Below are 12,548 nucleotides of genomic sequence, written 5' to 3' on the forward strand. Positions count from 1 at the left end.
TACTTTGGGTGCTGTCAGAGTACTGATTCTATTGGTGCACGGAACAGCATTGGTGACATAAAGTAACAAACGTAGCCACAGACTATGCAAAACAATTAGCAGTAGCTAAAACGCTACCTTTCCATTTAATCACCACCTTAGCAGTAGTAAATAACTCTAGTTAAAAATGTAGTATTGAAACTAGTGTAATAAAAATAATGGCAGCAGAAGAGGTTCAATACAATTGAACAAGGCACCAACGTTCCGTTCAGAGTCTTCTGATAAGGCAAACCACGCCTGCTGAGTGCTAGAGACGGTTTAAATTAACCACAGCCCTGGTTAGAAGTGTCATTGGATTAGAAGCTTTGTCCATGTGGAGCCAGCACAGTAAATGCAAAGACAGTCCATCTCCAGTGCCTGCTTGAGAAGGCAGTCTTTGCCTTTCAGTGAAGCTGTGCATCCAGGTCGTATTTCTCGCAGAATTTGTCCGTGAATGGTATACAAGTGAGGAACTCGCACCACTCGCACTTGATGGGGTAGAAATAGAACAGAATCACAAGTCCTGAGAAGAGTGCAATGAAGATGAGCTGGAAAACAATAATTTGGCATCGCTTCCTATACAAATCGAACTTCCCGAAGCTAATGTAGGGCAGGAAGGCAAAGGAGAGGAAGAAACCACTGATGAATCCTGAAATGTGAGCAAAATTATCAATCCAAGGCAGGAGGCCAAAGGCAAAAAGAAAGAGCACCACAGCCAGCAGTTTGAAGAAAGCCCTCCACGGCCGTGCCAGGATTTGCCAACTCTGGAAGAGCTCCACAAAGAGACAAGCCAGAATCCCAAACTGGGATCCTGCAGGGCCAACCTGTAGAAGAAGAACATCACAGGTAACATCAGGCACACCCCATCTGCCTGGCTTCTGCAACCAGCTCCATCAGGGTTATTTCAACTCCCTGTTCAGTGTTACTTGAGAAGGAGATGCTGAAGCCTGAGACTTCATCCTGATAATGAGGTTCAAGGCCTGGTCTGACATGAGGATCAGTGTAGGTGTGAGCTCACCAAAACAGATGTTCTATTTAAGGAGGATGAATCTGGTTTGAACTACCAGATGGGGGAGGTCCTTAGAGGCAATCTCCTTGGTCCCTTCATCCACCACACGCTTTTCCTTACAGAAGGATCTGGAAGGTGGTCCTCTAGGTCCTACACCATGCAATCTTCTAAGGTGAAGCTGGGCAGTCACATTGGGCTTCTCCAGCTGTGCAGTGTGGGCAGGGACAGTCTGTGGGAACGGCAAGCTTTGCTCTCACTTTCTGCCTGCCTGCCTGCATGTGGAGGGACTGACACCAGCTACAGACCTGAACTGCCAGCCTGCGTGTGGCTGGAACCACCCCCATCTCATGTTGTGAGAGGCAGCCCTTGGGCTGCAGCCAGAATGGGTCAGTCACCTGGAAAGCCTACCAGAGTGCTCTGGGGGATGTTACTGCTCAGCAGCTGTAAGACAGTGTGGTGTTGACTGCTAACTACAAATCTGCACAATACACATACTGCAAAGATAAGCGCAGCTCTGATTTTTCTGCCAGATAGACACAGCGTGTAGGGGCTTGTATTGAAGCTGCCAGGACTTTAGCGTGTAGGAGACCCACCTCTGCTCTGTAGGGTAGAAATATTGCACTGGCAAGGTTCCCAGTGATGCCACTGAGCAGGTAGATGATAGAGATGCGGTGCCATCCTGCCAGCTTCTCTAGGTCCCGCAGGATCGTCATTTGGAAACAGACTGAAACCAGACAGTGCAGGATCCTGCCAAGTTCAGAGTACAGGAGCTGAAGCAGCATCCACCAAATTCCCCACGGTGTGCTTGTCTGTCTTCTTTGAGTCTTGTTGAAAGCACCTGGTGCAGCCCATGCCTCTAATATCCCTCCCAGCAAATTCAGCCTGGTAAGCCTCAGCAGGGACAACAGCTCAGCCCCACAGTGGTGTCCTGAGGGCAGAAACTGCTAGAACCACCCTCATACAACCCCACGGTTCCTTCCCAGACACTGGAAGTTTTGCACCTACACTTACCCAGCGTGTAGGAAAAGTGAGAGCCAGAGACGGTAGAACTGGTCAGGGACCTCTGGATTTAGGAAAGGGAGGAGTCCACAGACATCATCCATGCAGTGAACCTAGGGCAGCAATATGGGGGCTGTTGGGTGTGCCAGCCAACACCGCCGGGCACAGCCAGTTATCGCAGCCACAGCAGAGGCTGCAGCTAGCTCTGAAAAAGAGGTTCTCCACTCCTTAGCTGCTATACCAAGACCCAGCCCTTGCCTCCAGCACCGTTTCACATGTCCCCACCCATTACTTACGGCAGCATTATGCCCTTATTCATCACCCCAACACACGGACAACTGCTCACCCATAGAGCAGGAAGGCTGCAGTCACCTGCTGCTTCCACAGCGGTCCCATGCTGGACTTCTGTGGCTGCCAGCCCTCAGTTCTAAACTGGTCTCCCAAGGACAGATGCAGTTTTGTCACTACATCCTGGATCAGCAACTTCCCCTGGGCTCAGGGTGGGACTCAACCTTCCCACTCACACTGCTGCAGGTGTTGCCAAGCAGACAGGTGGAACAGAAGTGAGAAGGATGGCCATACAAACCACGACTCTGCACCTACCTGAGAACAAAGTGTTGCCTCCTCGTGGAAATAGCCCCGCATAAATTCACAATACTCCCGGGAAGTTATTTCACACCTGGAGGAGGCACAGTAATCAAAAGAAGGAACAAGTCACACATGGAAGACATGGTGGATTATCCTGTGCCCTCCCTGGCCACTAACTCCTCATCCCACATCTGTGTACGAGAACTGGTACGTTCAGCAGCCCTTGACATGCTACAGTGCCTCTGCAACAAAGGTTCCAAAACAAGTAATAAAACAGCTATTTACAGCTGAGGATGAAACGCTGGAGCTTGGGGAATTTATGGCTCTGGGCTTGGGGAGCCCTGTGCCTCAGACACTGGCAGAGCAGAAAGTGGGGCTAAGCCAAGTGTCCTGCCATGACTTTCAGGGACAGCAGCACTGATTTTCCTCCTGGGCAGAGGAAGCCCAGCCCAAGCACAAAGTAACTGCTCAAGCTGAGGAACAACATGAAGAACAGCATCCTCCTTGACAAAACCAGATCAGATCATTTCACACAGAAGCCAGGCTGGGGTCGGTGTACCCTGTTAGGAACAAGCTGCTCATTCCAAGGAAAAGCACTGAATTCCCCAAGAGATACATTTAGTACCCAGGGCTCCAAATCCCATTAAACTGCAGGATCAGTTGAATGAGATACTCTGCCGCATCAAACTCAAGCTGCCTGTTATCCCATGCTCTTTCCAGAGTCCTGCTCTGCCTGGGAAACCCATCAGGGCTCCCTGCCAGACTCCCCTCTCCAGCACTGCTCTTGACTGCACGCAGGAAGGACAAGGAGGACAAATGGCTGTGCCTACAACCTTAAAACAGCCCTCTGTTTCTCACCCCAATGCCCAGCCCCTCTCCACACAGATTAAACTCACTACCTTCCTTTGGTCCCAATGCAGCAGGGCCTGCCTGTAATCACGCAGTCCATGTGAAGGTGGTTTGTGTAATTCCCAGCACTGTTTTTTGTGCAGATCTGGAAAATGACAACAGGCTGCAGTCAGAGATCCATGGTTTGGCTTGCTACCGGGGTAAGGTCAGAATAGTCACTTGGGAGGAAGCCAGTCCCACAGACACAGCCTCCCAAGGCCGCCTTCTGATGGTAACATGGTACCTGACACCCCATCTGCCTAGGCTGCTGGAGCCCAAACCAATGCCTCCTCCCTGCCAAGTAACTAAAACAGCCCCTAGATGGAGTAAGTATCCATCTCATCCTATTACCCTGGCAGGGCTTAGGGCTTTATCTGGTGCAGTGGAAATTTTTGCTGAAGGAGGGCTTCAGGAGGCTGCACTGAAGACCCCTTTTCACCAACAGTGCTGCAACTCTGCACAGTGGGTTGGAAATGGCATTTTCCAGCACAGGCCCTGTGCCAGCAGTGATGCTCACCGGCCATTTGGTGATGTCGTCTGGCCACTCGTGTGGCTCCATCGAGGCTGGCTGCTCACACACCCTGCAGCAACAGGAAGCAAAGATCACCCAGAGAAATGACTTTTCCTAGCATACCACACTGTCCCTGCCCCCAAGCTACACTCCCACAGGTCCCCTCTGTCCCTGGCAAGGGGCTGGTGACACACTACTTCAGGTCAGCCAAGGCTGTGCTGATCAAAGCTACAGCTTGCTTCCCACAACCAGAGATCACGGCTTCAGCTGGCAAAGAGCACAGAGCCACTCAACAACATAATGGAACTCCAGACATGGACCTTCAGCTGATTTCATCCCTCCCTCAACCTGTGGTGGCCAAGGGCAAAGGAGAGCTGTGCTGAGAACATAGCTGCTATCCCATGGGAAAGCAGCCCGTGCAGGGAGCAAAGGGAGCAGTTAAGGAGGAGAAGGACAGGAAAAGAACCCACAGCTGAGAACAAACCCCTGTGCACATGGGCAGCCAACAACAGAGACTTCAGGGAACACAAATAAGTTCATGCTCTGGGAGGCTCCCAGAAGGAGTTGCCTCAGCTCCTCTGCCACCAGGAGGGCAGTAAGGACACCGCTATACACACACTCTGCAACAAACTGGCCTGGGACCCCATGCCTCTGACGTGACTGTCACAGCAGCCTTGGTGTCCCCAGGATGGCAGGTGGGCTAGGCAGGACCTACCTGGGGTCCTGATGACAAACAGACCCAAATTGCCTCTTGCTTCCTGCCAGCATTGGTGTGCTGGAGTGGTGGGGCCACTTCACCCACACAGCCAGGGTGGACTGCAAGAGAAGGGAGAAGAAAAGTGTCACTGTGAAACCTAGGGCAGGAGAAAGCATCAACAGAAGTGGCCCTGAGCCTGCAGTAACAGCAGGAAAGGGGACACCACACTCACTGAGCACTCCTCCTCTGAAGTCTGCACGCAACCGGACTTGTCATTTCGTACACAGCATGCTGAGTGCTTCTCCTTCTCACGCTTGGCCTTAATGAAGCTGTGCACTTGCTGGTCCTGCCTCATGCATGGTGAGAACTTGGCCCCCAGGTGGATCAGGGCCTCCTGGGAGAGAGGTGGAAAAGCTCACATCAGTCAAGGTGTACACAAGGACTGCCCAGGGCAGAATAGAGTGGGAAGAACAGCAAGGGGTACCCCCAGCAGGGCCAGAGACAAGTCCTGCATGATGATGCTCAAAACACATCAGGCATATTCTCAGTATTTGCCTCAAATAAGCAGGCTCAAAACAAGAAAACAGAATTTGCTTGCCCATGGCCCCAGAAAGGCCTGTTCTGTGGTAAGGAAGGAAGCACTGGGACATTACAGCCTTTCCTGGGGAAAATGGCATCATGCTGCACATAACTTCTGCATTTTCTCTGGTCTCATGCTTGGCTTCATAGAACCACATGCAAGGAGTGTCAAGGCCCATCCCCAGCTCCCAGCAAACCATTCTGCAGGGCAGCTGGAGCAAGAGCACTGCTGCATCCTGCCAAGGACAGCAGAGCCCTGTGAGAAGCCCAGCTGATGAGAGCTGCTAGCACCAGGCCCCAAGCAGTGGAGGGCCCAGGTCCCTGGGGCGATCTGGCTGCTGTATATTGCCCCCTGCCAGCCCCAGATGATAACACTCACTGAACTGGGGCCGATCCAGAAGTTTTCCTGCTGAACGTATTTGACATTTTCATAAACCCCTCTGTTTCGCAAAACCTGCAAGGAGAAGAAGTGAGAGTACCATGAGCAAATGGCAGGGACTGGTGAAAACAGCTCCCAGAAGGAGCAGAAATCCCCACAGCAGGTGACTGGGTACACAGCTCTCTCAAACTGGTATTTTGTAGGAGGGCAGGTCTGGGCATCTTTATTTAAATATTTCTCTGAAGATGTCCATCTGGCTACTTCACATTCTCCCAGGGTGGCTGAGATCCTGTATAAAGCGTCACACAGCTCAGCAACACAAGCAGCAGCTGTCAGCAACACAGGTCCAGATGCTGGTGACAGCATTGTGAAAGCTGTCAGACTTGTAGGTGAGAAGTAACCCTGGGCATCCCCTGCTTGGAGCAGGAATATGGCACTACAGAGATATGCACCACAGAGAGACCTTTGACAACACGTGGGAAGGCTACAAGTAGCTTCAAGATCAGTTCACAAACACAGACAGGTCTGTTTTGCTCCTGGCAGAGGCAAAATCTTGCAGCTGTTACAAAAACTTAACTGAGGTTTGAAATATTTCCCTACCATGAACATCCTTCTGGTCCCCACCAGGAGGGGAACAAGTTGTTCAAAAGGGCTCCCAGCACAGCCACAATCAGAACCTGCCAGGAGACCACCATGCTTTGTGCCAAAAGCCCACCTGATAGAGCTCAATGTCAAGAGCAATGTGACTGCAGGAGGGAAAGGAGGCAGCACGTGGGCTCACAGATGCTGCAGGCAGGCCCTGGACAGCTGGTGTCCAGTCAACTAGGCCCTCAGTGACCATTGTGCTGAGAGCTGTGACACAATCACACTCCAAGTCAGGCAAGTCAGGGTGATTTACTTACTGAATCAACAGTTTCATGTTGTGAGAACCCCACAGGGGCAATGCCATAGATGCACACAGCAAGGATGGTGATGAGCGAATGCACAAAGGTGACCCAGTACGTGAAGAAGGGCCTGGATGGAGGGAAAGGGAAGAGATCAGAGGCAGAAATCCAGGCACAGAATCATAGAATCACAAGGTTGGAAAGGACCCACAAGATCATCTAGTCCAACTGTCCTCCTATCAGCATTACTACCCACTAAGCTACTAAACTGTATCTCACAGCACTTTATGTTACATCTACTCACAGAGCAAGGAGAAAAGCTGCTTTCTTTCCCTAGGAACCCTGGCAGACTCTGGGGACAGGACCAAGATCACCTAGGGTGTACACAACTGGAGGCAATAATCTTGCTAGCAGACAGCCTCTGTTTACCGACTCCCCCAAACACCGGGCAAGCCACTTTTTGCCAAGAAAAGCATCCATGAATACAAAAGCCTAATGCCAAAACGTGTCATGCATTTGAAATACCGACTTCATGGAAACAATCAGAGGCAAGAACACCTGAACCTTCCTGTTCATCACAGGACAGCAGCGGCGGGGAAGAGATGCAGACACCCGACAGGAGGAGCAGGGTGTGCTCCTAGCGCCCGGTGTTTTATTGGGACCCAAGCTGTGACTGCAGCTCTCACCTGTGGTCATCCATGTCCTCAATCTGCCGCTTCACATAGCTGTCAATGCGCTTGCGGTAGGTACGGTTTGTCAGCTTCCCCACCATCCCCAGGCCGTAGGGCCGCTTCTCCTTGGCGAAAAGCTTCCTGACCGGGACGGCGATGCGTTGGCCACGCTTCTGTGGGCTGACGCTCACCACCTCCTGCCGCAAGCGGACTTTGGGCTGTGCCAGGCCCCCGTCCTTCTGTTTTCTCCAGCCTCGCTCCAGTGGGCTGGAATAAAAAGTGGAACAGCAATGGTTTCCTTCTCCATGGCACGGTAATAGGGAACAGCCCTTCTCTGGTCTTTGGTGGCAGCAGACCTTGCGCCTGTCCCATCGCAGCCGAGCTGAGCAGCAGCTAATGGCAGACAAGGTGCTCTGAGGTAGTTGTATTTCCAAGCGTGACAATGCCCCAGCAAAATAAAGCACTAGACTATGTGCAGAAGGTGGCATGAGGCAGCTGCCAAACTGAACCCCACTGCTTTCTTTGAGATGCTCTCACATCTTCAGGATGTTTTGTCAGCAATGGGCTAAAATGGGGAGACTGCAGCTGGGTGTCACTGAGCATCTCATTCTGGGGAGACACGGCTTCCAGCCTCCCAGCATTGACACTGCAGCAGGGAGCAAGAACAGCATCCGCCAGTTGTGATCACCTCTAACAACCTCAACTTGAGCCTAAACTCTTTTCTGATCCAAAATGAATGGAGAGAAATGGAAGCCATGTGCTACATCCTCAGCATCTCCAGGGCCCACTGCCTTATTAGGCAGCTAACACTCATACACATCTATTTCTTCCTCTACTTCATTCCCCTCACTCCATTCTCTCCTATGAAATGGAAGTGCAGTTTAGCCCCACGGTGGAAATCCCAACCCTTGAAGCACTTTACTGTGAATAGACTGGCAAGTCAAACTCCCATGCCCATCAAACCACACAGAGAAGAAGAGCAGGAACTAAAACCAGTTACTTCTCACAACTTGTCTTCCACTCGTCCCTTTATTTGCACTGATGCATGAATTTCTCAGGAGAAAAACAAAACCAGGCTTCAAGAACACAATAAAAATCCCCGTGCGGTGGAATGCTTTCTTACCAAAATAGAGTATGAAATGAATGGACACCACACAAGCTACTGATGAACAGAACCTGCTTTGGGCACCTCCGGATGTTTTCTGCTCCTAACAAGCAGTCTACAAGCAAGGTACACAGCACTGAGAACTGCCTGCTACCTCCCCCTTTCCCACTGCCTGGAAGTGTGGTGGGCATGTGTCCTCAGCAGGTGCTCCAGTCTCTAGTGAACAGAAACCTCCTGTGGCTTCCCAAGAGACCATCTCTGCACAAAGACAGTGGTTGTCAAAAGTGGTCACAGAAACCACATTTTTTTTCTGAAAGATAACCACAGTTTCTTGGAGAAGTTAAGAGAGCTTTGAAAGTACGGACAAGCAATAGGATGAGGTTCAAGTGGTTTCTGTGTAATGGACATGCTATTTCCCAGCATCTTAATGCTGGACTATCAGCCTATGCCAAAATAAACACCTGGCTGCCTAAAAGGACAACTGACTGCAATTCTGATAGCATTCTCTAAGTGGAAAAGGAATGTAGATTTGAGAAAATCCTGAGACCATCTCAGTGGAGAGATAACAAGCTGCCACCATTTGCTGCTTCCACTCCTGTTAAGACTGAGTCAAATTCTTGGAAACGCTTGAAGGGAAAACTCCAACACAGCAAGATGGGCTGTGAGCAGCAGAACCACAACAAGGACCTCCCTGTCTGCTACGCGTTCACACCCAGCACTGCTCTCTGCTGGGGTGAGCTGCCAGCTAAGTCAGAGCTAAGTCAGAAACGACAAGGAGCAATTACTCAGTACCAGTTACTCAGGTGGAAAAAATCTAGGCATACAGTACAGTACCACCCACATATTTGCAGGACTTTCAGCATCAGTGCCACACCTTTCTCTGGTTTCAAGTGAGGAATGTAGCTCAGCTTGACACTCAGCAATGCTTCACTCCACTCCTCTCAACAGTTCCTGTTGACTGTGACAATGGCAACAGCCTTCTTGCCTTTGCTGTATTCTCCATAGCTGAAGGCTGGGCCTCCAGCATCCTCACAGCTGACTTAAAGTGTCTTTTGTTTCCCCAAGCCATGATACAGCCTCAAAAAACACATCACATCAGGAAGCTGCTGGAGAGGTGGCCTCAGAGTCACCTTTCAGGGGTTGCTGGGGCAGGAGGACTCTCATCCAAAACATCTAAGAGAAGCATGCAGGGCTTAAGGAAATCCCACCACTGCTCTGCTCTTTGATCTTTGCTCCAAACACACATGGCACTAAAATCCCAACTTCCCTCATGAAGGAGCAATGGTCTTGCCCAGTACCAGAGATTCCACTCTGAAGGGCAGGCCACCATCCCGTGTTAAGCTTTGGCACCTTACAAGAAAATACTTACAGTAGCAAGTGGCTTCTTTCAAGCTCATTTTTGTCCAGGGCACCTCCTGTGAGATCTGTCTGATCTAGAGGTTTCACTTCAGTATCTTTGACCGCAGCTTCTGATGGCGACTCAAACACCTCATCCGGGTAAGTAGAGAGCTCCTCATGAAGGACTCCTTCCTGGGCAAAGACACAGAAGTCCCATCAGAAGGAGGAGGCATCACATTTGAGACACCAGCACCACACTGCAGCACACAGCCCTGCCAGAGCTGCAGACTTGCTAAGTCTCTGGAGTCAGTACCATACCACTGCCCTGCCCCTCACCCGAGCAAAGAAAGAAGTGTCGAGCTCATCTGGAAAATCCACTGTATCCTCCTCCATGAAGCTTGCTGGGGTGAAGCTGCGCCGCTGAGCTCTCCTCAGTGTGCTGTCCTTCACAGAGCGACCCTGCAGACAGATAGCGTGGCGTGAAGTCACTGCCAGACACCCCAACCCCAGGCCCATGCAGTGTCACCCTGATCTGCACACAGGGAGCCCAAGCGCTGACCCCTTCACACTGACCCATCAAGCACAACAGTCCTACTGATGTGCAACACCTTCCAGGTGACAACTCTCAGTGCTACCCAACTTCTTGATCCACATCTCCCATGAAGGCTTGCAACATGCTCCTCTAGCACACACTGTACAGTGATGTCTGATTGAACAGCAGTCACAGAGCAAAAGGGTCACCCACACATGAACCTTACGAGACCCAGAAAAGAGCCTTGCGTAGCAAGAGGCTCAGGCACTTCTGCTTTGCCATGAGCAGTACAGACAGACCACCCAGAGGTCCCAGCTTAACAAGACCTGCTGGAACCTTCTAAGGCTGCTGGCTGTGGGAATCAAAGCCCCAAGGTTGATAAACGGCAAGCAAGACCCATACCACAAACCAGCCAGCATCCTTGCTTCTTGCACATCCTGTCTGCTAGACAAACAGCTAAAATAAGAGAGGACACGTCCTGGGTTCTTCTCCACCACTGCTCTCCTTCACTCTCTCTACTCACAGAAAGTGCTTTTTCCTACAAAATATAGCTCCTTCCCTCTCACTCCTTCCAGGACAGGGCCGCATCCTGCTGCCAGCCTGATCCCTGCCCTCCCACATACAGTACCTTCACCAGAGCCGCAGCTGCTCGGAAGCTCATTTTGGCAACAGATTCCCGTTTCCGCCGTCGTGGGAGGCGATTGAAGCCCGAGCGTGAGCTGGTGAAGGAGCAGAGTGACGTGGCTCCTGGTGTGATGGGTGTGTGGGGGATGCTGTAGCCATCATTGTCGTCAGCCATTCGGAAAGCTCGGCCGCGGGCCAAAGGGTCTATGATCTGCCAGAGAAGAAGCCCATCAGTATGTACAGCCACCCCTAATATTTGCCCACCAAGCTCTCCTCCTTTCAAGCCTCCATCATCTCCCTGTTGAGACCAGGACAGTGGCCAACCAAGAACCAGGCTGAACAAAACACCAATCAATTCTACATTAGGGAGATAGGAAATGACCTGCTGTAAGCTAAACTTCTGAGTCCCCAGCTCAAGTCCTCGAAGCCCTCCCCATTTATTTAGTTTGTCGCTGTTTTGGGCTTTTTGTTGGTATTGATTACTTTCATCCAGAACATTTCTGATGTTCACACGACAGCTTCAAACCTCCTTCAGCCCTTTCTAAGCTCTTGGATTCATTCATCTTCTGTGACAGAGAAGTCTGCAGTCAGAGAATATGATATCTGATCAGGACTTGGAGAAATCCCTCAGTAGAGTCAGGCCCTTTCAAGAGCTAATTTCCTTTCTGTTGGTGTACAGCTCTGGATTTAAACAGTATCCTGGTGGAGCTTAACTGTATATTTACATCTGTTTCTGTTAATCCTAACAGCTGGATAAAGCAGGAAAACTTCCAGGAACTACAGGCCCTTCTCTGAGACTCTTCAGACCAAAGCTGCCAAACACACGAATCAACCTAATGAAAACATTGCCTTCAGCTACAAACCTTTCCTCTGTCCTTACATCATCACAGCTGTGGTTTCTTTATGACTTCTGTGCTTTATCCTAATGTTTTATGAGCCTTTTTTAATCCACAGTTGCACACTCAATAGGAAGCTTTATGGAGTTACACCTACTGAAACCGAGTTCTGACTGAATGTGGTCCACATAGAGCCCAACAACATTTATCAGTATCCTATGACCAAAGCAGTCAACAAGGTGAGACTGGATTGAAAGACACAATATTCTCCTGTTTCAACAGTGCAGCCAGGCTTTGGGTCACAGATCAACTTGCTTTGGAAGAGATTGATTTCACACGTGCCCACACTGCAGTGGTGTTCACTGATGCCCTAATAGTGTATAGATTAAGGTGCTGAGTGGAGCAAGGAGTCTTTCCTTTGCTGGAATATTATGGGTTACTTCTAAAGTGTTGGTAACTGAATGCGACTGATAGGGTCCTGGTCCCCTAGGACCACACTTGAAGGGCTACCAGATGCCCTTTGCAGGCACCCAAACCAATTTCTGAGGACTCGTGAGTGGAGCTGTGGCACAGCTGATGCAAGATATGCTTTTCCAAGTCCTACAACATAAACAAGTTTTCAGTTTATAACCACTGTTCCTTGTTCTGTCAGTACAAATCCTGCGTCACTACAGACTCCAGCAATGTCCTTCTCTGTCTTTCTTACAAGCCCCCTCTAAGTGCTGAAAGACAGCAATAAGGTCTTGCCTGGAGCCTTTTCTTCTCCAGGTCAAACAACTGCACCTCTCTCAGCCTGTTTTTGTAGGAGAGCTGCTTCAGCCCTCTGAACATTTCTGTGGCCTCCTCTGGACCCTCTCTAGCAAGTCCCTGTCTGCCTTATGCTGGGAGCC

General features: G+C 50.5%; 1 protein-coding gene across 9 annotated transcripts in view; it reads right to left on the reverse strand.

Moving 5' to 3' along the window:
* Positions 1 to 83: 83 nt before the first annotated feature.
* RHBDF1 (rhomboid 5 homolog 1) overlaps positions 84 to 12,548 on the reverse strand; it is a 69,421-nt gene continuing 56,956 nt past the window's right edge. For all 9 annotated transcript variants that reach the window (XM_046900703.1, XM_015294608.4, XM_046900704.1 and 6 more), the window contains 14 exons: positions 10,827 to 11,033; positions 10,003 to 10,125; positions 9,698 to 9,858; positions 7,239 to 7,490; positions 6,571 to 6,682; positions 5,669 to 5,743; positions 4,943 to 5,104; positions 4,729 to 4,829; positions 4,020 to 4,083; positions 3,514 to 3,608; positions 2,630 to 2,705; positions 2,039 to 2,139; positions 1,621 to 1,774; positions 84 to 842 (listed from right to left, as the gene is read on the reverse strand). In XM_046900703.1, coding sequence (XP_046756659.1) covers positions 423 to 842; positions 1,621 to 1,774; positions 2,039 to 2,139; positions 2,630 to 2,705; positions 3,514 to 3,608; positions 4,020 to 4,083; positions 4,729 to 4,829; positions 4,943 to 5,104; positions 5,669 to 5,743; positions 6,571 to 6,682; positions 7,239 to 7,490; positions 9,698 to 9,858; positions 10,003 to 10,125; positions 10,827 to 11,033 — 2,103 coding nt within the window. In that variant the 3' untranslated portion in view covers positions 84 to 422. The remainder of the gene's footprint in view (positions 843 to 1,620; positions 1,775 to 2,038; positions 2,140 to 2,629; positions 2,706 to 3,513; positions 3,609 to 4,019; positions 4,084 to 4,728; positions 4,830 to 4,942; positions 5,105 to 5,668; positions 5,744 to 6,570; positions 6,683 to 7,238; positions 7,491 to 9,697; positions 9,859 to 10,002; positions 10,126 to 10,826; positions 11,034 to 12,548) is intronic.

This window comes from Gallus gallus, chromosome 14 (genome assembly GCF_016699485.2).
Source record: "Gallus gallus isolate bGalGal1 chromosome 14, bGalGal1.mat.broiler.GRCg7b, whole genome shotgun sequence".
Lineage (NCBI taxonomy): Eukaryota > Metazoa > Chordata > Aves > Galliformes > Phasianidae > Gallus > Gallus gallus.